The sequence below is a fragment of the Rhinatrema bivittatum genome, chromosome 2 (assembly GCF_901001135.1).
Source record: "Rhinatrema bivittatum chromosome 2, aRhiBiv1.1, whole genome shotgun sequence".
In the NCBI taxonomy this organism is placed as follows: Eukaryota; Metazoa; Chordata; class Amphibia; order Gymnophiona; family Rhinatrematidae; genus Rhinatrema; species Rhinatrema bivittatum.
This window is the reverse complement of record NC_042616.1, coordinates 215,881,718-215,909,026: the sequence shown is the minus strand read 5'-3', so window position 1 is coordinate 215,909,026 and position 27,309 is coordinate 215,881,718. Positions and strand designations below refer to the sequence as shown.

The following is a 27,309-nucleotide window of genomic DNA, read 5'->3' as shown; positions in this document are numbered from 1 at the left end:
TCAGTAATGTGTCACTTACGCATGTCGTATTTCAGCAACATCTGTCAAGTGACAGGGTCCCTGGCAGTATCCAAAGAGCGAGGCCAACGGTCATTTCCAAAATGTAGGGTGAACAGAATGAAAGAAGCTGCCGCATGCCTTCCGTGTGTTACACCATTAGCATATGCATTTAGTACTTGTTACATTCGGTGAAACTTTTTTCTCTGGCCATACATCTTTCTTATGTTCCTATGAGCTTGCAAGCTCAGCCAGAACCTGTTATGCCATCATAAGCCTTCAACAGTAGCTACCTGGGGTTTTTCCTTTTTTTTTTTCCCCCCCCCTCCCCCTTTCTTGTTCGTGGTTCCCCTCCGTCTGCAACCTGATGCAAGTGCACTTATGACCTAGCCAGGAGATGGGACTGTTGCACCATGTCCAGGACTCTCTTCCTGGGACTGTATACGCTGTCTTTCACAGAATCCCTAGTCTCTGCCAAGAATCAGAAGCAGGTCTGCAGATCAAGCCTCCACAAAACAGAGCTGTCACGGAGCCAGTGGCTGGCCCCTCAAGTAGAATACTTTTGCTTTCTAGCCTAAAGTTCATTATTACAACAACAACAACAACAAAAAAAAAGCAATTACCATATCTCCAGAATAGTGGGACAAAAGAACCAAAATGGTTTCACATTTTAGTGAGATGTCACACAAAGCACATGCAACAATAAAGTTACTGATTTTTCATAAACAACCAGATGTGCCATCAATCATGACCAAAATGTGAGTATTTGACATCTGAAATACGTCCAAATCCTGATATGCACATATACCTGCATTAGGCATGCATCCTGGGAAGGGAGAATAACTTCTTTATGAATACAAGAAAACCTGCTGCTCTCATCTTGGTTCAATCCCCTACAGTGACACCTGCACCTTTGTATCCAGGTGTACAGCCAGTGGGGTAATTTCTGGTAGCTTGACAGGTTTGTTTTGCCCATTTGCATCATATCATTCAGGAAAATTAACACTGGCAACAAACTTAGTCAATACTTTGGTGCCCCCTGTTGGACAAATAAAGCATAACCCACAAAAGGGGGGGGAAAAAAAGTGTAAAACATACTGCCTGACAAGATTTTGCTGTCCCTTCACCATCCCTCCTCTTTTCTTGGCTTATGTAACATCCCTCCCCATCTTTAAGAATTTAAAGAAGTTCAGTAGACCATTTGGAAAATGGAAACAAGACACATCTGCACTTAAACATTTAAAGATGAACAGTACGAGTTACAAGTTTATTAGGAGGAAGTGTAGTGGTTTAATATTTTCTTATTTAGTACCAGTTCATACGTTGTACAAGAGAAGTCATGCAAGTGAATAGACGCAGAAGGCACTATATCCACATTTTTTTTTTTTGGAGAAAGGGAATTTTGTTTGCTTAACTACCATTATCTAGTGGCTTGATATTAAGGTTGGCAACTTTGGCACACCCATTCTCTTTGCTCAGCCTCTCTCTCTCTCTCTCTCTGGAGTTTCACCTACATTTCCAGATCTTGACTATCTTTCAATATCACCACCCCAGACTGCTCTCTACTTTACTCTCTCATTTTTGCCTTCTGCCGCCTTCCAGTACCAGATTAGCTAATCTGCCACAACAGCCTCAGAGTACAAAGTATGTCATTTTTATTTTAGCAATGTCTTATCTGGGCTCTTCCATCTTCTATCATTTCACATACCCTGTCCTTTGAGATCCTGTTCTTCCAGCCAGTCTACAAAATTCTTCTATATCATCACCATTTAAATGCAGGTATTTTCTTCAAGCTCTCTTTAGTATGGCGTTCACGTTTCACTTCTATATGCTACCAGTGAACAGATGTATACACTTCATAGCCTTTTCTTTGGCTTTAAGTGCAGGTTTCACCTAAAACTCTTTACTGTCCCAAAAACTATTTTTTCATTCCCAGTTATTCTTTTTACTTCTGCTTGGCTAATGAGCAAAATAAAAAAAACAAAAAACCATTACATGTACACATTTCCTGCAGTCCTTTCTCCTGGAGCTGTGTCCAAAGGCACTGCATGGTCAGGTAGTTACTTTCACACAATTTTTTTTTTAAGTCTACTTTCCAAAGGAAAAGAAGACTTATGAGATTGCTAGGTCTGTGTGTGTGTGTGTGTCACTAATAACTTTTGTGTCCTATACACACTAAATTTTCAGGATATGTCAACAGAGGGTGGCATTTTAGATCAATGCATATCCATAGACAGTGGATGTGTGTGTCCTGGAAAGTAAACTTCTTTAGTTCTGGTTGGAAAGCAAGTTTGCTTACCTATCAAAAGGGTTCTCTATAGACAACAGCATAAATTAGCCATGCATTGGGTGATGTCCTCCAACAGCGCCAACACGGACCCAACTCTCAGAGTTCATTAAAGATTTCACTGAACAGGCACGGGTTTTCCCGCACATGTGCATTGCCTCATGAGCCCCCACAGTCTCTTCCAAAGCTTAAGTTTTAGTGGGGTAGTTGGCTCTTCAGGGAGGCTGGCAGGTATTAAGTATGGTTAACTCATCCTGCTGTTTACAGAAAACCTTGTTTACAGGTAAGAAAACTTGCTTTCTTCATCAACAGGCAGGCATGAATTAGCCATAACATGTGGAGAGTCCCAAGTTGAGTGCTGTATTGCATAGCAACTACTAAAAAGACAACCCAGCCCACTAGATGAAGTGTGGCCTACTCAGAGACAGGTTGTGCAGAACCACTTCTCCAAAGGTGCTGTCTGCTTGGGACATGCTGTCCAGACAGTAGTGGGACATGAGTAGCAGCGTTGCAAAGGTCTTCAATGGAAGTAGCCCTGAGATGAGCTGCTGAAGTCTCCATGGCCCTCACTTGAAGAGCCATGACAGAGTCTGTAGTCTATAATCCAATAGCACTTAAGCTTGCGCTATACAGTCTGTTAGCCAATTGGACAGAGTTCATTTGGTAACTGCCCTCCTCAATCTATTGGGATCAAAGGGCATGAACAATTAAAACGACAGACAGCGAGGTCTTCTTTAGGTAAATTGTCAGGGTTCTCTAACAATCCAAGGAATGAAAAGCCAGTTCTTCTTTGTGCGCCTGAGGGTCAGAAAGAATGTAGATAGCATAATAGCTTGATTAATGTTACATGTAGATACCTTGCTCAGAAAGAACTTGGGGCAAGTTTGAATAACTACCCCTATTATGAAAAATTTGAAGGTTTGGTGAATATTACATTAGAACTTGTAATTCATCTACTCTTTGTGCCAAAAAGCGATGGCCATGCAAAACAAGACTTTCCAGGTGAGAAACTTCAAGTCCACCCACTCCAGACATTTGAAAGGAAATTTTATAAGCTGAGCTAGGATTACATTGAGGTCCCAAGGCTTACTGATCAAAAGTCTGGAATGCCACAGGCCTTGCATAAATGTTGATACCAAAGAGTAGAGAAAGATCAGAACCCCTTTCACCTGCTGGTGATACGCTGCAACAGCACTGAGATGAGCTTTAATCGAGGTGGTGCTAAGGCCTGAGGACAAGCAGCATAATAGATATTGAAGCAAGTCCCTTGGTCCACAGAAAAGGGGATTTAACTATCTGGTCAAGAACCTTGATCCATCTGAAACCATATGATCTCCTGGTTGAAGGTTCCTGGTGGAAATCAGAACATCCTCCACCTTTTTAGGAAGGGGTAAGGAGAAAACTACTGCACATTCAACATCCATGCCATGTGGACCAGAAATTGCAGATTTAGTGATGAAGCCTGCCTCCTGCCTGTATAATGAGAATCAGAGACATTCCCAATGGAACCAGAGACTTAATTAACATATTGACAAGATATGGTTGCCAAATTTGCTGTCGCAGGCTGGTGCTATGAGAATTATCCTTGTGTTGTCTGGAAGGACCTTCTGGACAGTTTGACCAATTAGACAAATCAATAGTTATCCACAGATTACAGTGATGCTCCAGTCTAGCACAAAAGCAATGGGAACGATCTTTAGCTTCTCAGATGCAGGAAGAAGATAGATGTATTTATTTATTTATTTGTGAGTTTTTCTATACCGAAGTTTGGTATGAGCCTTCAATCCGGTTTACAATTCTCTCAACCCTTCTGTTGACGTATAAAGCAACAGGATGATAACTGGCCTTCCCCAGTGACTTGAGCCCAACATCTTTGATTCCTTGATCAAAGGATCTCTCATGTGGTTATAACAATCTGCTGAGGCAGTTCACCAACATATTCTGGATTTTCAGGAGGTGGGTCATCTGGAGATGGGCATTGTGATGTCCTGGCCGTGACCAGATTTGGAAGGCCTCCTGGCAGAGGGTGTAAGAACCTGCTCCTCTCTGCTTGTTTATGTAGAACATGGCCATTTGGTTGTCCATCTGAATCAAGATTCTCTTTCATAAAAAGATGACAAGAGAAAACCCATAGAAACTAGCAGATGACTTGTAGTTTCAGGTGGCTGATTTGTAGAAGACTCTCCATTGGAGACCACAGTTCTTGGCTCCTTGTAGTTTCAGGTGGCTGATTTGTAGAAGACTCTCCACTGAAGACCACAATTCTTGGCTCCATGTTGCACTGGTACGCAACCTCTATTCCTTGGTGGAAGCATTAGTAGGCAAAGTTACTTGATCACTTGGAATGAGATGCCCATTCTTTAGGGATGCTCTTATCTTGTGATCTCAGAAACCTAGTGGGATAATTGCTGATAAAGCTGATCCCATTGGTTTTGGAGGTCCCACTGAAGGCCCCACATATTCAGATGAGTCATAGGAACCACATGCAGTGCAGCAGCCATCTGTCCAAGAAGTACAAAGACCAATCTTGCTGATGCTTGGTCCTGTTGAAGGAGAGACTTTACTAGGCCCAGGGAGAAATGCTGTGTCCTGAAGCAATTCTATTCATGCTCCTATGAACCAAATTCTTGGCGACAGAATCAGGTTTGATTTGGCAACGTTTACCAGGAAACTCAGACTGAAAGAGCTGTATGAACTTCCCAAGGAATTCTAGAATGCCTGATGGAGATGGACTTGTCACCAAATCAATCATCCAGACTCCCTGCCAACAAAGTTTTGCTGCCACTACCACAAGGCATTTAGTGAACACCCCTTGGAGTTGCCAAAAGACTAAAGGGGAGTATAGGTAATGCACTTTTTTCAGCACAGACTAAGAACTTCAGATGGGCAGGGTGAATGAGAATATGTGCATAAGCATCTTTCATATTCAGAGAACACATTCAATTCCTCGATCAAATGAAAAGAAGAATCATCTGGAGGGAGTTTATCTTGAACCTCTCCTGAACCAACAACTTGTTCAGGTCTCCACAAGTTCAATATAAACCTCAATCCCTGGTCACACACCTGAGAAAGGATAGGCTCGACTATCTTGTGCTGAAGGAGTGACTACCTCCAGCTTCAGGTGGGCAAACTGAGCCAGGTTGGAGCTGAAGACTAAACTCTGTTGGGTCAGTGAAGAGTAAGAGAAGCTTTAGTGATAGCCATACTTCAAAATTTTCAGGATCTACCAGTCTTTAATTACACAGAGCCATTCTGGTAGGATGGACCAAACCCTTCCCCCCACTAAAGAAGGCAGGTCAGAGTTCTCAAAAACTGGTTCCAGGCTTAGCTTGATAAGCTGCGGAGTCTTTGACTGACGTTTTTCCCCACTGTTAACCTCCAGCAGGCAGCAGCTGCTGTTGAAGGGTGGGAGGAGCTCGATGACACTGAAAATAGAGGAAGCATGTCAATGGAAGAATGGATGATTGTAGGAAAAATATTGGCATGTGACAGGAGCTGGTTGGATCCCCATCGCTGCTGATAACTAAGTATTTTTGAACTTTATTGCCTGAACATGTTGTCCTCGTACAGGATACATCTGCAAGATGATCATGCACATCTTCATGAAGGCCACTTGCTCGCAACTATGCAAGCCTTCAGGCTTCTATGAAAGTGGCCTAAGTCCAGGCTGTGGTATCCAAAGCTCTTTATATGGTAGATCCTGAAAATAGGGAGGAGGAATAGCCTAGTGGTTAGAGCAGTGGACCATGAACCAGGAGACCAAGGTTCAAGTCCCACTGTCATCCTTGTGACCTTGGGCAAGTCACTTTACCCTACATTGCCTCAGGTACAAAAACTTAGATTGTAAGCCCTCTGGGGATAGAGAAATACCTACAGTACCTGAATGTAAACCGGTGTGATATCTCAATTGAGATGAATGTCGGTATATAAAAATAATAAATAAATAAATAAAATAAATATGGAATGGATGAGCTGCTTCTTATATTTCTCTACTGCTCGATGGAAGTTTGCCTGCTCTGGGGTTATATAATTCCATCAAAAGCTTTAGCTTTTGAACATATTCATGCAAATACTGCACCATGCAAAGCTGGTGAACCACAATCCAGGCACTCAGCATGAATCTCTGGAAGACATTTTCCCCCTCAAACACATCCAGTGCTTTTGGATCCTTGGGAGGTGGCATGTGGAGTGATCACTAGAATGTTTAGCACATTTAAATGCTGACTCCACTATCACGGAGTGGTGTGGTAGTTGGATCACACCCCAAATCCTGGGGAGGCTTGGACCTTATACTTTAGGTCTAATTTCATGGCCACTAGAGTTATGATGATGATGTCTGCCACATTCTCATCTGCATGTCCTTGAGAAGTTTGTGAAGCAGGATAGTTGTGGAGTCCACAGGAACTGAAGAAGCCAGAAAACATCTGTTCTCAGGTCCTATTCCTTCCTGACACTGACAGCAAGGACCCTCTAGTGGAGAGCTATGATGAGACAAGTCCAGCAGGAAATCTGAAGGAATCCCTGTGTAATCTTCCTCCTCCTCCAAACACAGGGCATTCTTTCAGATACCCTGCTGGACTTGCTTCAGCATACATCTCTATATAGGGTCTCTGCTATTCCAAGTTTTTGGATAAACTGGCAAAGACCTGTGCGTCGGGAAGGAATATGGCCTGAGGAGAAGATCTTCAGATGTTGCGGATGACCTCCTCAGACCACTGGTCTGAGGAGGAAATATCTGGTAGGACCTCAGAATTAAATGAGACCACTTCTTTCTCTTCTGATTCATGAAGGGACTTCGCTGGAGGAGTTTCCACTACCTCAGAGCAAGAACTTACTCCCATTGCTAAAAACTCTTTAAGGAGAGCTATGCACCAGTGTGGTACTTTGGGTGGCCCCACTATGTGGAAGAATTTCTTCCATCTTGGACAGGAGAGGTTCTGAGCTTCCTCTTTGGTCTTCAGGGCTTAAGGAAGCAAATAAATTCTACACTAGCTGCAATAGCTGAGGGGCTCTCTGCACTGGAGCTAGAGGAGAGAGATTCTCTTCAGAAACCCAGATCAGCTCATCCTCATTAAGCACTGCCTGTAAAGCTGAGGTGGAACTTGGCGCCGTGACAGCTGCATTCTACTATATCAACAGCCAGCTCTGAGGTGCTCCATGCCAGCTGTGTCAACTCCTCTCATCAAACAGCGCTGGCAGCACATTCATGCATGCCAGAGTACCAGCAGCAGGACTTTTATGTTTATTCGCACACTATTTTAATACAAACATGAAAGCACTTTGATTTGCCGCACCAAATGTATTGACTGCGCCCTAGAACATGAACTTCATTGCTGATGGATTGGATGGTACCCTGAGTCTGGGTAAACTAAACGGCTCAGCACCAAGGGGATCGCCTGCCTTGATGTCAAGGAGAGTCTCGCTCCAGTGGAGCCATGCACCTACTGTGCTGATCTTTACTTAGGCTCTGAGGGGGATAGCCCTGAAGGGAGAGCCTTTTGTCATTCAGGGACTCACCTCGTGCCATAGGCTTCCACACCATGCTCAAATCCTAACTTGAGACAGACTTGGGAACCAGCTGTAGTGAGAGGGAGTTTCCTGTTCTTATGGAATTGAGAGGGAGGAACACTCCTGTTTTGATATCCTACGTCGAGCAGCCAATGCCTCGCTCCCAGACAAGAAGCGTCACTGTTCAACCTCGCTCAAAGACTTCAGGCTCTTAACCTGTTGGTGCCTTCCTTAGGGCCTCCATCTTCCAGGATCAGTACTGCTACGCCCTAGGGGACATCTATCCACAGCTGCAGCAGTTGGAGGAGTCACGATCCAGGTCCAGGCAGCGACAGCAGATGGAGCACGTATCTGCGACAGACATCCAGCACCCACAGATGCAGGCCCTGAAGCCACCAAGAGTGAGGCCTTCTTTGCCTAGTGTTTTTCCTTACTAACTTAATTCTATTTTTCACCCCCCCCCCCCCCCCAGAAAACTTAAGTTCTGTTTGAGGAGCTGCTGAAGCAGTGGTGAGAAAAACAGAAGCAGCAACGAGGCATTATAAGAGCAATAATGCCAAAAAAAAAAAACCAAAACATCTTAAAGAGAGACTGGCCATGAGTGTGTGGTTAGCTCAAAGTAAAAAAAAAGACCGAGAGACTCATGAGGCAATGTAAGTGCGCGGGAACTCCCACGCAGGCTCAGTAAAGTCTTTACTGAGCACTGGGAGCGGAGTTCTTGATGGCACCCTCAGATGACATCACTCAAACATTATGGATAATTCCTGCCTGCTTTTTGACGGAAAACTTCTTGTTTTAACAGCTGAATGAAGCTATCACACACCTTTGTACATTTTTTTGAGCTGTGGAGGAAAATCTTTGTAGAATGATTTTATGTAGAGTTTGGTTCTCACTTTGTGGTCCTGTGTTTCAGCACCAAGAATGTTCACGAAGCAGTCTGAGTAAAACCTGGGCTTTCCTTGCAGTGGATTTATACTCCTAGCTGTCCTTAGGAATGTGGACAGCCGGCTGCATCGCCTCCCCTCCCCCCCAAGGCAGAGTGGTGCCACAACCGATGAGATAAAACAAGTGACACACAGCAAGATGCCTGCATATAGGTATCTGCCTAATCCACCTATTGGTGGATCCAATCCTGACTGTCCTCAAGCGTTTCATTTACAACAGAAGGGACACACCTAAAGAAGCAGAGAGAATAAGACATGGTCTAAGAAAGCTTGCAGAATGTTCGAAGGTTTAGTGCTGAGAAACAGCATGGAAAAGAAGCTGTAGACCTAGGGGTCATGATCTGAAACTCCAAGGGAGTAGGAACTACGTCAGGAAATATTTCTTCACGGAAAGGGTGGTGGATGCATGGAATGCCCTCCTGGAAAAGGTTGTGAAGACAAGAATGGTAATGGAATTCAAAAGGGCGTGGAACAAACACAGAGAATCCCCTAGTGTCTAGAGCAGGGCTAGACAACTTTGGTCCTGTAGTGCCACAGCCAGGTCTGGTTTTCTGGATATCCACAATGAATATGCATGAAGTATATTTTCATGCACTGCCTCCACTGTAAGCAAATATATCTCCTGCCTATGCACTGTGGATATCCTGATAAACAGACCTGTTTGTGGCACTCCACGATCGTGGCCTACCCCTGGGCTAAAGGATGTAAATGAAGAAATGGGGTAACCAGTAGTCACCTTAGATGAAAGAATTCCACATGGGGGTAACCTGCATGGAGCGGCAGTTACAACCCTAAACACTTTGCTGGGCAGACTGGATGGATCATTTGGGTCTATATCTGCTTCATTTACTATGTTACAATAAATTGGAAAAGCTCTCTTAAGAAGTCAAACAAAAAAAAAAAAACAATGGTCACAGGTGGCCCACAGCTACCACTAAAATGGCCGATGTTAGCAGATAGTTAAATGACTTCATATTACAAGGGGAATTTCTACTGCTCTGTTAGATTTCCACATCTAGACCCACACCGCTAAATTATGTGAGGAAATACTCCCCTCAATATTCTGCAAGTAACTTGAAGGGCTGAAGACACAAGTCATTTATAGAAGGAGGAAGCAAACAGATGTGATGACCTCACATCTGTTTGAGGCACAAGTCAAAGTGGCAATTACTGTAAAAAAAAAAAAAAAAGAGAACTCAGTTGGCAGTTACACAAAACAAAAAGATCATAGCTATGATTTATATTTCATGCCTAATAAGATATTTGATTTTTAAAGCTTTTGAAAGCTTAACCCACGTAACCATTCTCATCATTATGGCTCTGTGTTCATGAACTGCTGGTCCTTGCCAAAATCCCATGTGGGCGTGGCACTGAAATAGAAATATAGTTCAAACCAGAACAATGTGAACACCGCAAAGGGAATGCTTAAAGAGTCAGGGTGTGGTCCATAGTATAAGGGGCACCTTTTATTTTAGAAAAGTATAAAAACAATATCAAGTAAATCATCTTAGAACAAGAAAGGATGTGAAGCCATGCATCTGCATGGACTTTCTAGAGTTTTCATTGTCCCTCTGTTGTAAATAATCTGATCATCACTAGGTTCTGGTTGACCTTGATAATGTTCCATGTAGGACCCTGACGGGCCCGATGGCCAGGGTGTAACATTAGTATACAGTGATGCACGCGTACCATCAAACAAGAAACAATGAAGACAATATTCAGCGCCATTTGTCTGGATAAATTCAGACTTAGCCAGACAAATCGTGGGATTTGAAAATGACACCATGCTGATCAGCCTAACTCAGGGGCAGGGCAGGGCAGAGCAGAGTTGGCTATCCAGCTGTTAGTTGGATAAACACTGATTTCCAGCACTTATCTGGCTATCACAGCCAGATAACTTTAGTACAGTCAAAGAGCTTTCCTAAAGTTAGCCAACTAATTTTAAGATAGTGAGGATATCCAGCAGTGTGCCCACGCCACTGAATATCCCTGCAGAGTTAGCAAGATAAGTTTATCCATCTAGCTGGCCAGCGACTGAATATGGCCCTTAGGCAGTGAGCCTTTTTCAACAGAAAGGAAGCTTTGGAACAAGGTGTCATGCAATAAGGCTGAAAGAGGTTAGATTCAGGAGTAATCTTAGGATGTGTTGAACAGCCTCCCAGTGGAAGTGGTGAAGATAAAAACAGTATCTGAACTCAAGAAAGCATGGGATAATTATAGGGGACCTCTAAGAAAATGATGAGAATTAGAATGCTAAATTAATTGGACGGCTGGGCAGACTGGATGGGCCATGCGGTCTTTTTCAGCTGTCATGTTTCTATGTGTTCTATAATATGTTCCATGCACCGCCATTAACAGAGGGGAATGCTGGGGCAGTACTTCAGCAAGCACTGCATCCACAGAGCAGTCAGCACTTCAGCATGTGATGGAGTGGGCAGCACGTTATCCCTCTTGCCTCCTGCTCTCCCCTTCCACAGCAGCAGGGGAACAATTGAAGTACTACTACACATGTGCAGAACTCAGCAGGAGAACCACGGAAGTAAAAAAATGGAATATTGGGGTTACATTATTTTAAAAGGGCTCCGGGGTGATCCGGGAAACTACAGACTGGTTAGCCTGACTTCAGTGCCAGGAACAATAGTGGAAAGTGTTGTAAAGATGAAAATCACAGAACATATAGAAAGACATGATTTAATGGAACAAAGTCAGCATGGCTTTACCCAAGGCAAGTCTTGCCTCACAATGAAGGGGTTAATAAACATGTAGATAAAGGTGAACTGGTAGATGTAGTGTATTTGTCAAATGCCTTCTGAAAATCCAAAGTTCCTCATGAGAGGCTTCTAGGAAAAGTAAAAAGTCATGGGATAGGTGGCGATGTCCTTTTGTGGATTACAAAATGGCTAAAAGACAGGAAACAGAGAGTAGGATTAAATGGACAATTTTCTCAGTGGAAGGGAGTAGACAGTGGAGTGCCTCAGGGATCTGTACTGGGACCCGTGCTTTTCAATATATTTATAAATGATCTGGAAAGGAATACGACGAGTGAGATAATCAAATTTGCAGATGATACAAAATTATTCAGAGTAGTTAAATCACAAGCAGATTGTGATAAATTGCAGGAAGACCTTGTGAAACTAGAAAATTGGGCATCCAAATGGCAAACGAAATTTAATGTGGATAAGTGCAAGGTGATGCATATAGGGAAAAATAACCCTTGCTGTAGTTACACAATGTTAGGTTCCATATTAGGAGCTACCACCCAAGAAAGAGATCTAGGCGTCATAGTGGATAACACATTGAAATCGTCAGTTCAGTGTGCTGCGGCAGTCAAAAAAGCAAACAGAATGTTAGGAATTATTAGGAAGGGAATGGTTAATAAAATGGAAAATGTCATAATGCCTCTGTGTCGCTCCATGGTGAGACCACACCTTGAATACTGTGTACAATTCTGGTCACCACATCTCAAAAAAGATATAATTGCGATGGAGAAGGTACAGAGAAGGGCTACCAAAATGATAAGGGGAATGGAACAACTCCCCTATGAGGAAAGACTAAAGAGGTTAGGACTTTTCAGCTTGGAGAAGAGACGACTGAGGGGGGATATGATAGAGGTGTTTAAAATCATGAGAGGTTTAGAACGGGTAGATGTGAATCGGTTATTTACTCTTTCCGATAGTAGAAAGACTAGGGGGCACTCCATGAAGTTAGCATGGGGCACATTTAAAACTAATCGGAGAAAGTTCTTTTTTACTCAACGCACAATTAAACTCTGGAATTTGTTGCCAGAGGATGTGGTTAGTGCAGTTAGTGTTGCTGGGTTTAAAAAGGATTGGATAAGTTCTTGGAGGAGAAGTCCATTACCTGCTATTAATTAAGTTGACTTAGAAAACAGTCACTGCTATTACTAGCAACAGTAACATGAGATAGACTTAGTTTTTGGGTACTTGCCAGGTTCTTATGGCCTGGATTGGCCACTGTTGGAAACAGGATATTGGGCTTGATGGACCCTTGGTCTGACCCAGTATGGCATGCTCTTATGTTCTTAAAATACAAGGAGATTGATACAGCCAGGATTGTAAAGCCACCGTACTTCCTGTTCCTGTAGTGCATGCCTCCTTTTTTCTGTTTAAAAAGGAAACATGCACTATGAAAATAGGAGGAAAATGCAGCTGCAGTGGGGAAAAAGTATGGTGGCTACACAGTTCTCCATAATACTGCGCTGCTGCAGGTGAAGGACTGAAAGGTGAGGGGAGTGAGAGAGGCATGAGGTAGAGCTGAATGATTTGTGGTGGGTTCGTCAGAGGGGCATGAGGAACAGCTGGTAGGTAGGCGGAGAGTGAAGGCATGAGGAAGATAGGGGAAAGAGATAGTGGAGAGCTGGGAGGAGGGAAAAATGAGGAGGTGAGTGTAGAGGGGCAATTATGAAGAGTAAGAGATCTCGGACAGTCCAGCTGAGAGATGATGGAGGAAGGAGGGAGATGTATAAGAGAGAGGGGGAGTGAGATGAGGACAATGGAATGGAGGGAACTGGGGCAGAGCAGAGAAAAGGATTTAACCACTGAGGAGAAGGAAAAGAGTTGCTGGGGAAAGAGATGGCAGACAACCAGCAATAAGAAGATTGAGACTCAGAGGTGAAAGAAAGGGAAATGGGATGGAAAAGAGAGAGAAACAAAGATAGGTGAGATAAAGGGAGGAAAGATGGAGATGATGGAAGAGGTAAATATGTAAGAGAAGAAAAGACTATTTAAAAAAAGACAGCAGAGATGAATGCAGAAAGAAGGTAAAATAAAGAAAAATAATAACTAGAGAAAGGAACCAGGAAAAATTTAAAGAGACAAGGTAAGTACGGTGAAAAAATACCCTCACGACAACGAAGATGGAAAAAAATGGTACATTTTATTTTCTAATTAGTTATTAGAACATATGATCTTCTGAAGGAGGACATTTTTATACATTATACACAAAATGTTATGTTTTTCAATAATTTACAATTGATCCTGCTTTACCATTCCTATCTCTGTCTTCTGCATTTAGTTTCTATCTCAGTGTTAAATACAGACCAAATTTATTTGTCTTTTTTGGAAGGGTGATACGGCATTCATAATATTCTTCCCTATTCTTCACATCATCTATGATATCAGCCTTGCAAATTTGGGTTGTCTGAAAGTATGAAGCAGTGCTAAAATGGCACCATTTTGATGGGAACAGGCAAGCTGGCAGGAAGTAAGTGCCTTTCCTCCTGCTGGTGAGGATGGTACATGGAGCTCAGGTAGTCAGGGAAGGAGATCTGTGTGTGTGTGTGTGTTTGGGGGGGGGGCAGTGTTGGGGCTTGGGCATGATTTTTATGTGGTGAGGTTAAAGGAAGGGAGGGGTTTGTCCCATCTGGTGCACCCCCAATTTCAACAGTCATCCTATGCCCAGGCCAGTGGGTACAGTTTAATGGAAGCTATCTTGTCTCTAGAAAGACAGCTTGAATTTACTTTCTGTAGTTTACTCATATTTATTGTAATCTGCAATGAATATGCTTAGAATTGTGGAATATAAGTGAAAATAAACCAGTTCCATAAGCATTTTTTACATGGAGTTGAAAAGCATTTAAAAAAAAAAAAGAGGGAATGACTGGATTAAGCAAACTAAAATAGCAAAAGGGTGAAGAAAGCAAATTTCATAGTGCTGGGTGAACATTCTTGTTTTAACTGTTGAAGAAAACGGTCAAACCTTTGTGAAAACAGTGAGAAGGATGCTACTAGGCTCTGCTGAAACTGCACACGTTGAGAAGGGTTAAAATAGCTCACAAGGAAGGCAAGAGTGAAAAACAATAGATACATTTCTTCTGTACATGAAGTTAGCCAATAGATGGTGCTCGTCTACAGGCCTAGACTGCTTCCCAGCACCCAACTGATCATTTGGCACAGGCTGCTCTGGCCACTCTGATCCAGGCACTTGTTACCACCCTCCTGGATTATCGCATTTCCCTGTATATGGGTCCTCCACCGAATAAACTTCATAAACTGCAGAAGGTGCAAACTACAGCAGCACGCCCACTGTCTAGTGTCAATAGGAGGGGGCACGTTACCCCTATTTTAAAGCTGCTTCACTGGCTGCCTGTTCAAGGCAACTTAAAATATAACATCTGGCCTCTTCCACTCTGTCTGTTCGACTCCATCGATATATACCTGGAAGGGTGCTGCACTCAGCTCAGGGAGGCCTTTTGCAAATTCCCTTGTTATCCCAAGCTAGGCTTGAGGCGACTCGGAGGAGAATCTTATTATACTGCACTCTATCTATGGACTTTGCCTCTAAGGAAGGATCATTCAATTGATAATTCATCACTATCAATTTCATTTTTAAGTTTTTGTGCTACTTTGTAATATAACCTGCCTTCTGATTTCTATGATTTTATCTGCATTCAAAAGTATGCACACAAGTGCAAACCCCTCACGAGGCCCACCGTCCCCTATCACTGGCAAAATAACTTATATGCACGCACGCAAGATGGGCAGTTTTCAAAAAGCCTATTTCCATGGGGAAAGCACTGTTTTACTCACTGAAATGGCTTTGAAAAATGACCTTCCCCGTGTAAAGGCAGAATATGCCAAAATAAAATGTATATATAACTAGCTGTACCCAGCCACGCGTTGCTATGGCTCAGTCTGGTTAAATGGAAAAGAAAAAAAAAAGAAAGCGCACGTTTCTAATATGTTTAATTTCACAATGCGCATTTGCTCTGCTCCGGCCTCCCAACTCCCTCCCCCCCTTCCCCGGCGGTGGACGGACTGGCTCGGTGACTCTTTTACCCTTTCCTCCTCCTGTGTGTAACTGTCTGGCAGTCCCTACTCCCTCCCCCCCTTCCCCAGCGGCGGAGGAACAGGCTGAGCCGTTTCTCAAAGCGGCGACTCGTCTGCCCTTTCCTCCTCCCCTCTGTGACACCCAGCACGTAGCGCAGAGCTCAATGGTCCACACATGCGCGGTAGAGCTGCTCTCTACTGCGCATTTGCGGTCCATCGGTCAGAGCCCATTTATATTGTAGATAGCGTGTGTTGCTTTTACATCCAACAGATGGTGCTGTTTTTCCCAAAAAGCATGTTTTACCTGTCACAGGTGTGACATCTATATAATATATGTATATAAAAACACACGCGTATTCGAATGCAACGTTGTGTCAAAATTTCAAAGCAATTGGTGAAGTACTTTCAGAGATTTAAGATTTTGAACAAACGAACATTTACATTTTTATTTATATAGATTTGGGAAATGGCAAAGCGCTGCGGTCACTGAGCACAAGTGGTCTATGGCTGGTTGGAGGACAGATTACAGACTGGACTCCAGTTTTCTCTTGCTCACTTTTATTACGTATAATCAAATGGTACACAGAAGCAGCGCTCACCTCAGCAATACTTCTTACCAATCACCACAACCAAGCAGTATTTAAAAGGAGCTGCCATCTCTTCATCTGGCTCTCCTCTGAGCCTACACTTTAATCCTGCTCAGAGGAGACGCCCTGGACCCAGAATGCCCTGTGCTAAGGTGGGCTGGGCCCAGGCTGCTGGAACCGGTCTATTAAGGCATTCTGAGGGTTTCTATAAGGCACTCTGCCGCATACCTGCCCCCCACTCCCCAAGCTCAATCCTACCCAACTGATCATCTGCCCCTACTAGGGCTATGTCTCGCAGCAGGACCCCGCCAGGCTTGCTCTGGGACAGCCTTCTTCTCATTCTAACCCCCGCCTGCCTTAGGATACGAGGTTCCACACCATGGAATGCCTTGCACTCTACCCGCCGGGGATTTTTTTTTATGAAGAGCAGCTTCCTCCTCTACCGAAGTACCCCTCCCCCAACCTTTTGGGATTTTAGATGAGGCTCTCTTACACCCCCCTCAAGTCCTCTTGGTTCTCTGGGTGACCCACCCTGGTTAGCCCCAGGCTCCAATTCTCTGGAATGTCCATTTCACCAGTCTCTGCCATCTTGTCCTCTCTGGGCTGAATTTCCAAAAACTCCATTTTCTTGCTAGTCCTGGCTGCCTCAGTCTTTTTCTCTTGCTGATGGGTAATGGCCCAATTTTGCCCAAACCGATCTGGTTTCTCCTCCATCTTCTGAACCCCTGGGCTCCAGACCTCTACAACCTCTTGTTCTGGCTTTATCCCCTTGGCTTCCTGTGTCACACCGCCCTCGGTGAGTGGGTTAGCCATACTAGAGGGGCGCTGCTCTCCTATTTGCAACCATGTGTGGGGTTCCTGTCCTCCCATCACAAGTTCCCTTGCACCTGGTACCCCCATTTATCATGAGTCCATTCGCAAGTCTTTTATATTTTCCTCTTGTCATGACTGGAACTGTCCTTGCCCTTCTGAGTTTCGATCTACTATCTATTCCAGCAGAGCAGTTTCTGGGTTCTGGCCCATTGCCAGGGCTCCCTATAGCACCATCCTTAGGCCAGTCTCTGAGAAAATCCTGGTTAGGCTTGATCATCACTAGCTCTTCCTGATGCTTCGTCAGGCAGGCTGGCGGTTCTTCTCAGTTCACACACTACCATAGTGCTCTCTCTGGCGACTTGCATTAGCTCCGCCTCCCATTGAGTCACATCTGTTGCAATCTCCTGTAGTTCAGTGACCAGCTGCCATCATTTACTTCTGCCTTCCTATCTCTGGGCACAGACAGCATCTGGGAGTGGCTTTCACTGGCCCCACTGATCTAACTGACTTTTCCATTTGACACATCTCCAGTCTCAGATTCTCCCTCTCAGCCGGCTCTTGGGTCTGGGGAACTGCTATAATGCAGAAATACATTGCTGTGCACTTCTCTTAAGCCCTCCGGCTTCTCTTTCTTCTTTTCTCCAGGAAATAAATCCCTATAAGTATCTCTCCAGAAATAGGAAGCTGGGCTGTCCATCTCTTACTCACTGCTTGACCCTTGACTAGACAGGCTGGGATAGCCCCCTTGGCCTGTTGTGCCAACGCTGAGTGTGAACATGAGAGGCCCCCGGGAAAAGAAAAAAAAATCTCTGCAGGGTTTTTTTCCTTCCTTCAGTGCGCTTTTGCACTAGTGTTTCTCTGTGCGTTGATTAGAGCAAACACTTTTTCCAAAAAAAAATCTCTCTCTTCCTTCAGTGAAGCAGAGTTCTTGCCAGTACATTTCTCTTTTCAGACACTTCTAGGAGGCTTGGACTTCTGCCTGTGCAGTCACTTAGTGCAGAATATCCCTGACCTACACCATATGTCACAGAGCATGAGTTGTCTATGGCTGGTTGGAGAATAGAGTACAGCCTGGACTCCAGGTTTCTCTTGCACACTTTTATTACATACACTCAAATGGTACGTAGACGCAGCTTACCTCAGCAACACTTCTTACCAATCACCACAACCAAGCAGTATTTAAAAGGAGCTGCCATCTCCTCATCTTACCCCTTGCTCTCCTCTGAGCCTACACTTTAATCCTGCTCAGAGGAGATACCCTGGACCCAGAATGCCCTGTGTTAAGGCGGACCGGGCCCGGTCTATTAAGGTGTACTGAGGGTTTCTATAGGGCACTCTGCCACAGCTACATTTCTTTGATAATTCTAAAGAATTCCACCTTATTTGGGAAACTATAAAGTGTTTCACCTATATGACAGGAGTCCAATTGGGAGACAGTAAAGTGTTTTATCCATACAAGATTTCAAATTATAAGAGACATTAACTCATGGGAAAGCACAAGGATCTTCATACATAAAATCAATTAAAAATAGCAAGAGATGTTTTTGTTAGTAACGACTGAAACTTGTTGACCTATACAACACAACCACAAAAATTGGAGTGTGTAAGTTTATATGAACTGGTTTTTCATCCTTTTAAGTATTTGAATATGCAAAAGTAAAAATAAGTAGAAAAAATAATTGAGAAGGTTCCCTTTTATTTGTAATATTAGGTTTTTAGATCATAACAAATAAGAACATGCCATACTGGGTCAGACAAAGGGTCCATCAAGCCCAGTATCCTGTTTCCAACAGTGGCCAATCCAAGTCACAAGTACCTGGTAAGTACCCAAATATTAGATAGATCACAAGGTATTATTGCTTATTAATTACCATAATAGCAGTTTATGGATTTAACCTCTAGAAACTTATCCAAACCTTTTTTTTAAACCCAGTTACACTAACTGCTGTAACCACATCCTCTGGCAATGAATTCCAGATAACTATGCACCGAGTGAAAAAGAATTTTCTTCAATTTTTTTGAAATGAGTTACTTGCTAACTTCATGGAGTGCTCCCCTGGTCCTTCTATTATCTGAGAGAATAAATAACCAATTTACATTAACTTGTTCAAGACCTTTCATGATTTTGTAGACTTCTATCACATCCCTCCTCAGTCGTCTCTTCTCCAAGCTGAACAGCCCTAACTTCTTTAGCCTTTCCTCATAGGGGAGCCGTTCCATGCCCCATATCATTTTGGTTGCCCTTCTCTGCACTTTCTCCAGTGCAGTTATATCCTTTTTGAGATGAGATGACCAGAACTGCACACAGTATTCAAGGTGTGGTCTCACCATGGAGTGATACAGAGGCATTATGACATCCTCAGTTTTATTTTCCATTCCCTTCTTAATAATTCCTAACACTGTTTGCTTTTTTGACCACTATAGCACCCTGGGTTGACAATTTCAATGTATTATCCTCTCTGATGACTAGATCTCTTTCCTGGGAGGTAACTCCTAAGACAGAACTTAACATTGTATAACTACAGCAAGGGTTAATTTTTCTCTATATTCATCACTTTGCACTTATCCACATTAAATTTCATCTGCCATTTTGAAGCCCAATTTTCCAGTCTCACAAGATCCTTCTGCAATTCTTCACAATCCACTTGAGATTTAACTACTCTGCATAATTTTGTGTCATCCGCAAATTTGATCACCTCACTCGTTGTACCCCTTTCCAGCACTGGTCCAAGAATAGATCCCTGAGGCACTCCACTGTTTACCCTTTTCCACTGAGAAAATTGACCATTTAATCCTACTCTCTGTTTCCTGTCTTTTAACAAGTTTGTAATCCACAAAAGGACATTGTCTCTTATCTCATGACTTTTTAGTTTTCTTAGAAGCCTCTCATGCGGTACTTTGTCGAACACCTTCTGGAAATCCAAATATACCACATCTAATGGTTCACCTTTGTCCACATGTTTATTCACCCCTTCATAAAAATATAGATTTGTGAGGCAAGACTTCCCTTGGGTAAATCCATGCTGGCTGTGTCCCATTAAATCATGTCTATCTATATGCTCTGTGATTTTATTCTTTATAACAGTTTCCACGATTTTTCCCGGCATTTAAGTCAGGCTCTATAGGATCTATAGGATCTATAGTTTCCCGGATCACCCCTGGAGCCCTTTTTAAATACCGGGGTTACATTAGCCACCCTCCAGTCTTCAGGTACATCGGATGATTTTAATGATAGATTTCAAATTTTTCCTAATAGATCTGAAATTTCATTTTTTAGTTCTTTCAGAACCCTGGGGTGTATACCATCCAGTCCAGGTGATTTTGTGTGTGTGTGTGTGTGTATTTATATATGTGTGGGTAAGCTTTCTAGATGGACTTCTTCCAGTGCACTTGAATTACAAAATTGCCTCCAATACATAAAAAGCCTTTCAGTTGTAAGCCTAGTGAAAAACAGTTCCTGGTGATTAACTCGACGACACTTACTTTTCAAGAAATTCTTGCAAGCCTTGCCGTCGCTGGTCCACATGCTGAACGTTGCTGGCATTAAAAAAGGGGGTTTTAGGTGGGAGTTCTGGCAATTCTCTTTAAAAGAAAAGAAAAAAAAAAGTCTTAATTACCTGAGTCACCGATAAAGTTGTATCATTAGTAGAAGGATTCAATTAAAAGGCAAAGAGTGGGTGTGAATATTTGGGGAGGGTGAGAGAGAGGAGAAACTGGGTAGGGAGGAAGAAAGGGAGGATGCTGAGAGGAGGAAACGGGGGCAAGAGAGAGAGCGTGCACAGTGCACCACTGTCACGAAAACGGGGAAGGAACAATTTTAGTTTTTGCACAGGGTGCCAATTAGCCTAGAGCTAGCCCTGGCTGCTTCCTCGTTCCAGAGTGAAATAATTTATTTATATCTGAAGCTCAGCTAGATTAACTAGGCTCCCAAGTGAGATCTTTCACCAAAACATTCTAGGTGTTGTGTTTATCTGCAGAGACAGCATTCATAATTCAGCTCTTCTGGTACAAGACTGAAGGGCAAGTTAATTCATGCCCAGATTAGCATGCCCCCCTCCCTATCCAAGGGCTAATGTGGAGATAGGCAATACACTGGTTTAGAAATTTCTCCAGCTGGCTCTGGAGTACCCCTTAGCCAGGATACCCATAGTGAATATGTATGAGATAGCTTTGCATGCAATGGAGACAGTACATGCAAATCCATCTTATGCATATTTACTGTAGATAAAACCTGAAAACCAAACTGGCAAGGGAGTACTCTAGGACCGGCTTGAGAAACACTATTCTAAATTAACCAAATTGATTCCTTTCCTGCCCACTTTATTATAATAAAGATAACATCACCTGGTATGAGCGGAGGTTCGTATGTCTGGTGAAGAAGTCCTTATTGACAAGCATAGATCTGACAGTATGCTAGATCATCATCACAGTCATGCAACAAATCTACTGCTTGATGTTATAAATTAATGTGTGCTGCTGGCAGAGTTTCTTACTATTTATGAAGTGTCACTATGTGGTTCTAGCAAACTACACATGTGACTGGTGAGATTCATAGTAGGACAGTCCCCAGCACATATTAAATTATAATTAGGATTTACAAAAACTTGGATTTTTATTTGGCGAGATTCCTAACTGCCTATAGCAGAAGGAAGTCAGTGCTATAGGCAGTTATGATCCCTGGGTGGGTTCCAAGTCTTGCCAAATAATTCCAGATTTTTCTAAACCCTACAAAATTTTAAAGATTTTAAACCTGTAAATCAATTATTTATTTATTACACGTTCTTCTAGCAGATGAGATCAAAGTGTGTTACAGGGAAACAGTATAAGGTCTGCACTAAAGGCAGCCAATATAAACAATAAACATAGAACAAACAATACAACAAATACAGTGCAAAAAGCTTCAACAGTGGAATAATGATCACATACAATACTAATCATCAGCAACTAGTGTAACATGCAGGGAAGGGAGAAAACCATTATTAAAGAATCATAATCAGCGACCCTGTTGAGAAAACTGATTGAGAGGCACTCCTAAGAGACCTAAGTAGTGGGTCTAGTTAAGTTGAAGAATAATTTAGAGGGAGAGCAGTCAAGGGGCAGCAGAGCACAGGCAGAAGGAAGGAAAGCATCCTTTCGCTAGGGTCAGAAGGCCTCGGTGATTAACCATACAAGCTTCTGCAACTCTGCCCTATCGATGTGCCTGAACACTGCTCTGGAGGAACTGCCTCAAACGGAGGTGAGGGCACTCCTCAGCATCTCCACTGAGATGGCCAAACAAAGGTGCCACTTGTGATGGTGGCATTTTAGTAATGTGGGCAACCGTGCACTGGACTGTGACCCGCCAATTCAACTCACAAACGCCACCATTCACAAAGAAAGTGGCCACTACTGGCCTGGACCAACAGCCTAGAGGTGAAAGGCTCTGTATCTCCTGTATCAGACAGGCCGTTACAAAACCACCCAGAATTAAACTTGCCAATGCAGGCAACATGAGCAGAACACACCGCAGTTAATTCTGAAGTCAATTGTAACATTCCAGAGAGAAAATAAGTCTGCACAAGTCATCGTATATAGATTTTCCACAGAAGAAAAACATTCAAGGACAAGGTGACATGATATAAAGCTGAAGAAGGATCAGAGGAAATAGCTCTTTACTGAAGGAGAGTGGTAAATGTGTTTATTGATTTATTAATTTAAAATTTTATATTCTCTACTTCTATGATAAATATCTGTCCAGTGTGGATCACATAATAACAATCATAAAAGATACCCGAACAGCAAGTGGTGGAAACAAAACAGTCAAACTGGGACGGACATTAAGCATGCTTGGGACAGATTTGGATGGCAGTAGTAAGAAAAGGGTGGGCAAAAGAAATGGTGGGGGGGGGGGGGGGGGCGGCACCTGAATGCTGTTCAGTTAGGCCCGGAAACTTGTATGCTCATCTACCCAGAATGGTAGAGGACCAAAATGTGTGTGTGTGTGTGTGGGGGGGGGGGGGGGGGGGGGTGACAAAGCAAATCTGAATTAAAAGCAATAGCCTGCAAGTGGCCAACTTTGTACCTCTAACAGCTGGGAAGTACCCTTAGCAGACTGGGTAAGCCAACTGATCCTCATCTATCAACATCTGCTTACGTTCCTATATTTATTTTTTTTTTAAAGAGGTTTTCCTGACATCAAAGAAGACAAGCTAAAGATTCAGTCTAAACTTACATTACTACAGCGTTACTCCGAAGTCGCTGCCTGAGCCACACAAAATCCCGAAAGCGTCTTCTCACACGAGATGTTTTCCGTGTGAAACACATGCTGTTGGTCTGTGAAGAAAGGGCACACTTCTTAATTTAGCCTGCAGGCAGTCAGACATCAGTAAAGCATTAGGATTTCATAAAGTACAGTTGGTCATTAAAATAAACTGCATGTATGCAAACTTCCCATAGTGCTAGTAGTCCATTAAGGCTTTGCTAATACAATTCTGCTTTATGTCATATGAGGACACTTGAAAGAACTTTATGCAGGAAATGCATGGTTTTCCTCCTAACATTATGTATGCCAGTCACATACAGTCTTTTGGACATCTGGAAGAAATCCAAACAGAAACAAAATAAACACACCCAAATCAAAGCACTGTCAATTAAGTGCCCCCAAGAAAGACCCGCAGGATGGTTGGTAGATGGATATGCTTTTTTCTCCCAAAGCAAAAATTCAACAAGTTACATTAAAATAACATTTTTTTTAAAAGTTTGCTAACCATTTACAGGAGATATATACATACACACACACACACATTTTACATACACACATATATATATATATATATATATAGTTTATATTTTATGTATTTAGCATGATTTACTGATTGCCTTTTTGAAAGTAAACTTTCACAAGAGGCAGTGTACAATGGTATTAAGCACAGGGTGGATGACCTAGACACAGCCCCCTTCCTGGATTAAGCTACTGGTACATCTATCATAAATGGTACACATGAGAGTCAATAACATTGGTATAGCTGAACTGACAGATTATACAGGATGACATTAAATACAAGTTTAAGGATGTTAATGCATATGAGTGCTACATTAGGCCTTAGCCTCTGACAGACAGATGAGATTGGTACAGCAAACATACAATTAACATTTGGTGTAGATAAAGTACATAACATGCAGGATGAGTAACAGAGGTCGATCGTGATATATAAGCATTCTGTAAATAGTTGACAATCTGTAGATTTATTTCACAGGACAGGTATAAATCAGCTAGGACTATGGATCCCAATTCCAGTCCTGGTCAGATTGACCAGGTATCCACATTACATATTCATGAGATATATTTGGTCCATGATCTGAGTTATTTTGCATAATCTTCACAACTGGACCCAATGGTGACTGACGTGCACTAGACTAGGGTATGGCAATTTATATCTATTCCTTTTTGTTCTAGTATGTTAAATCTGAGTTGGAGGTTCAAAGCAAAAATGCAAAGTTCAAAGCAGTATTTACAATTGACACTAACAGTTATATAAAAAATTAACAACCTCCTACAGCTTAAGCCTTACTCAGTTCACAGAAGAATGGACCAATATGCCAAGATAATTCAGTTCTAAACCGCTCCCCTACTTTTCTGTTAAGTTCCATCCTTTTTATTTTCCTCCGATACCAAAAAATAAGTGTTCCAGCACATTTGGAGAAAGCACTGGCAGTTCATATGATTTCTGAGCACGTTAAAAGTTTTAAAAGTGTTTTTGAGCTGACATGGGTCCTGTCATTTAGCTACAGCTCCACACCAGAATAGTTTACAAAACCTTTAAAAACGTAAGATTGCAGAAACTGCTTTCACTTGGGTCCAGAAGTGCTCTGAAACATTTTCTCTGCTGGGGGGGGGGGGGAGGGGGGAATACATTTATTTATGGACCAACAAAAGCAGGGGAGCAGAGAACAAAATGGAAGTTCACCCTCCCCACACCTACAAAAAGGTCAGAGAATCAGACAGTTTTACACACCATCAGCCAATGCAGACAGTTCATTTGGCTCTTACCAGTCCCCTCCCAGTACAAATAACGGTGGGCAGTGAATAATCATTTGCAGAGCCATCTCCTCCTCTCCCTGAGAAGCAAGGAGGATACAAAGTGCCCACTACTCACCGTTAATATTCTCCGCACACACATATGCCCTAGGACAGGAACAATGGCAGCAGGTCGTAATGATCTTTGCACCTGGCTCTGAAGGTACAATTCCATATCCTCATTCCCTCCCACCTCAGAAAATGAACAAAACGCCTTCCCCCTTTCCACCTCATAGGTATATTATTAATACTTACTGAAAATAAATGGTGGCACAATTATCATACACTCGGAGGGGGGAAATCCGTATGGAAGAACTGTTCTGAGCTCAGGGGATATATCAAACACAACATGTCCTGAATTACCTATTCTAGTCAGGGATGAGCTCCAAAATGGTGTTTGAGGATCACAGTCACAAATCCTGCCACAAGCTCAAGACCTGCAGTGTGGACAGGAGTCCAATAGCTGTGGTTATGAACGCCCCCCCCCCCTCCTCCTACTCCCCAATTAATATTTCTTAAGCTGATTACACAACTAATGTGCCATTGATTACTTACATGAATGCAAATCTCATAGTCTAGATATGAATGCCAGAAATCTTCCTTCTGGATTTTAGGATCCCGCACCCAAACGCTTATCACTTCCTGCGAAGGCATAACGTAGCAGACAGTTACATTTCACAATACAGAATGCTGCTGAAAAAAACACCTCACGCCGAGTGCTTCTCTGCCAGCTACTGCTCGGGCTAAAAGCAGAACGGAGGCTTTTACCAGCACTGTAAAGCCACCAAAAAGGAGAAGAGAATGGATGACTCAGCAACATAGACATCCTGGAAATACTGTGTGTAGTCAAAGTGCTAAACAATGAGGAGGGAGTTTTTCAAATTTGCTAACATGGTGGTTTCAACAGGGACGGGTCCTTTTCAAAATGTCAGAACTGGGTGAAATCCCAGCATCGTAAGCCAAACCCTTTGACCCAAATGCAGGAAATCCAGTTCCATCCTGCCAGTTGCCATGGATTTTCTTTTTTTGTTTTCCTCCTATGCACAGAGGGACCAATGAAAAAAATAACAATGAAAAACAAGGCAAGGGATAGGGATGAGTGGGGGGAATGCCAGTGGCAGAGTAGGCCAAACAATTTTTTGTGGATACCAGGGAAAATAAGCTGACAATTTACGCATACTTCAAAGGTCGGTTTTACCCTGCATTTATTACAGAAGCACAGAAAAAAGAGCTAGACTACACTACTCACCGATGGTGAATAGCAAAGAGAGGAAAAATAACTTTTAGGCGGTTCCAGTCTCTGTGATCAGGAGGTATGCAGTATGAAAAGGGACTACACTAGGCCCCTGTGGAAACTGGGCACTGCTGCAGCCTGCAGGGTTGTTAGACGGCAGCAGTGAGTCAGGGGCCCAGAAGCAAGACCTGAATTACACAGAATGGAACTTATCTTTTTTTAAACAAGTAACAAAACAGACTTCTATTTAGTTGTGTTCACAGCAAGCAGACACCGAATTTTCACATGGAGCATGCTGGGTATAAGTTTCTAAATAAGCAGTTGGTTAAAAGCAAACCAACAAAGGAGGTTGAAAGGGTATCCTTTATTTGGGTGATGAATTTTTTTTTTAAGATGCAAGTTTTGGGGATTTTAGTAGCATAATAGGTATCAACTAATATTAACCTACCAAAAACATTCTACTAGATTTGTCTGTTTACCATGTGTCCCATATACATGCATATATTTTTCTGTGTGTTACATTTTGAAAACATTTTTTCCCCACAAAGATAAAAAAAAATAGAACAAATGGCCCATATCATGCAATGTTTGATCAAAAATGCTCTTTTTTGAGAACCTCAGCATTTATCCGGTGCCTATAAAAGCTCACTCATATCTTCTGATGTCTAAAAGGGGTTAGCAGCATCATTTATCAGGAAACCAAAAATATGATTTATACTGCATAGCAAAATAGAGACAATGGTTATACACATGTTCCATGCTTCCTGCCTTGCTCAGGAGATGTGGAACAAAATGGGATGTGTACGGCAAGAAATAGATGAATCAGCTGCTGTGCGAGCGCAGGCACAGAGCCTCAATCTCTCTTACTCATGGATGGGCACTCAATGAATCACCATTAAGTTCAGTGTTCAAGAGTCTTAGAACGATGATATTTTTTGGTGACATGTTCATTATCTATTTGCTATGCTTGGATTTACAGATTTTTTTTTTCTTATAAAGGCAGAGGTGGGGTACTTACTTTGTCAGGTATGTTCAGGGCACTTTGGAGTGGGTTGTTCATAACACATCGTATGCCGGATTAGGGACTGGGCAATT

General features: G+C 42.7%; 1 protein-coding gene across 3 annotated transcripts in view; it reads right to left on the bottom strand.

Moving 5' to 3' along the window:
• The window catches only part of SNX10 (sorting nexin 10), a 141,172-nt gene that overhangs the window by 22,176 nt on the left and 91,687 nt on the right, over nt 1-27,309 (bottom strand). For all 3 annotated transcript variants that reach the window (XM_029589157.1, XM_029589156.1, XM_029589158.1), the window contains exons 3-5: nt 25,536-25,622; nt 23,136-23,236; nt 20,408-20,506 (exon numbers count right to left, since the gene is read on the bottom strand). In XM_029589157.1, coding sequence (XP_029445017.1) covers nt 20,408-20,506; nt 23,136-23,236; nt 25,536-25,622 — 287 coding nt within the window. The remainder of the gene's footprint in view (nt 1-20,407; nt 20,507-23,135; nt 23,237-25,535; nt 25,623-27,309) is intronic.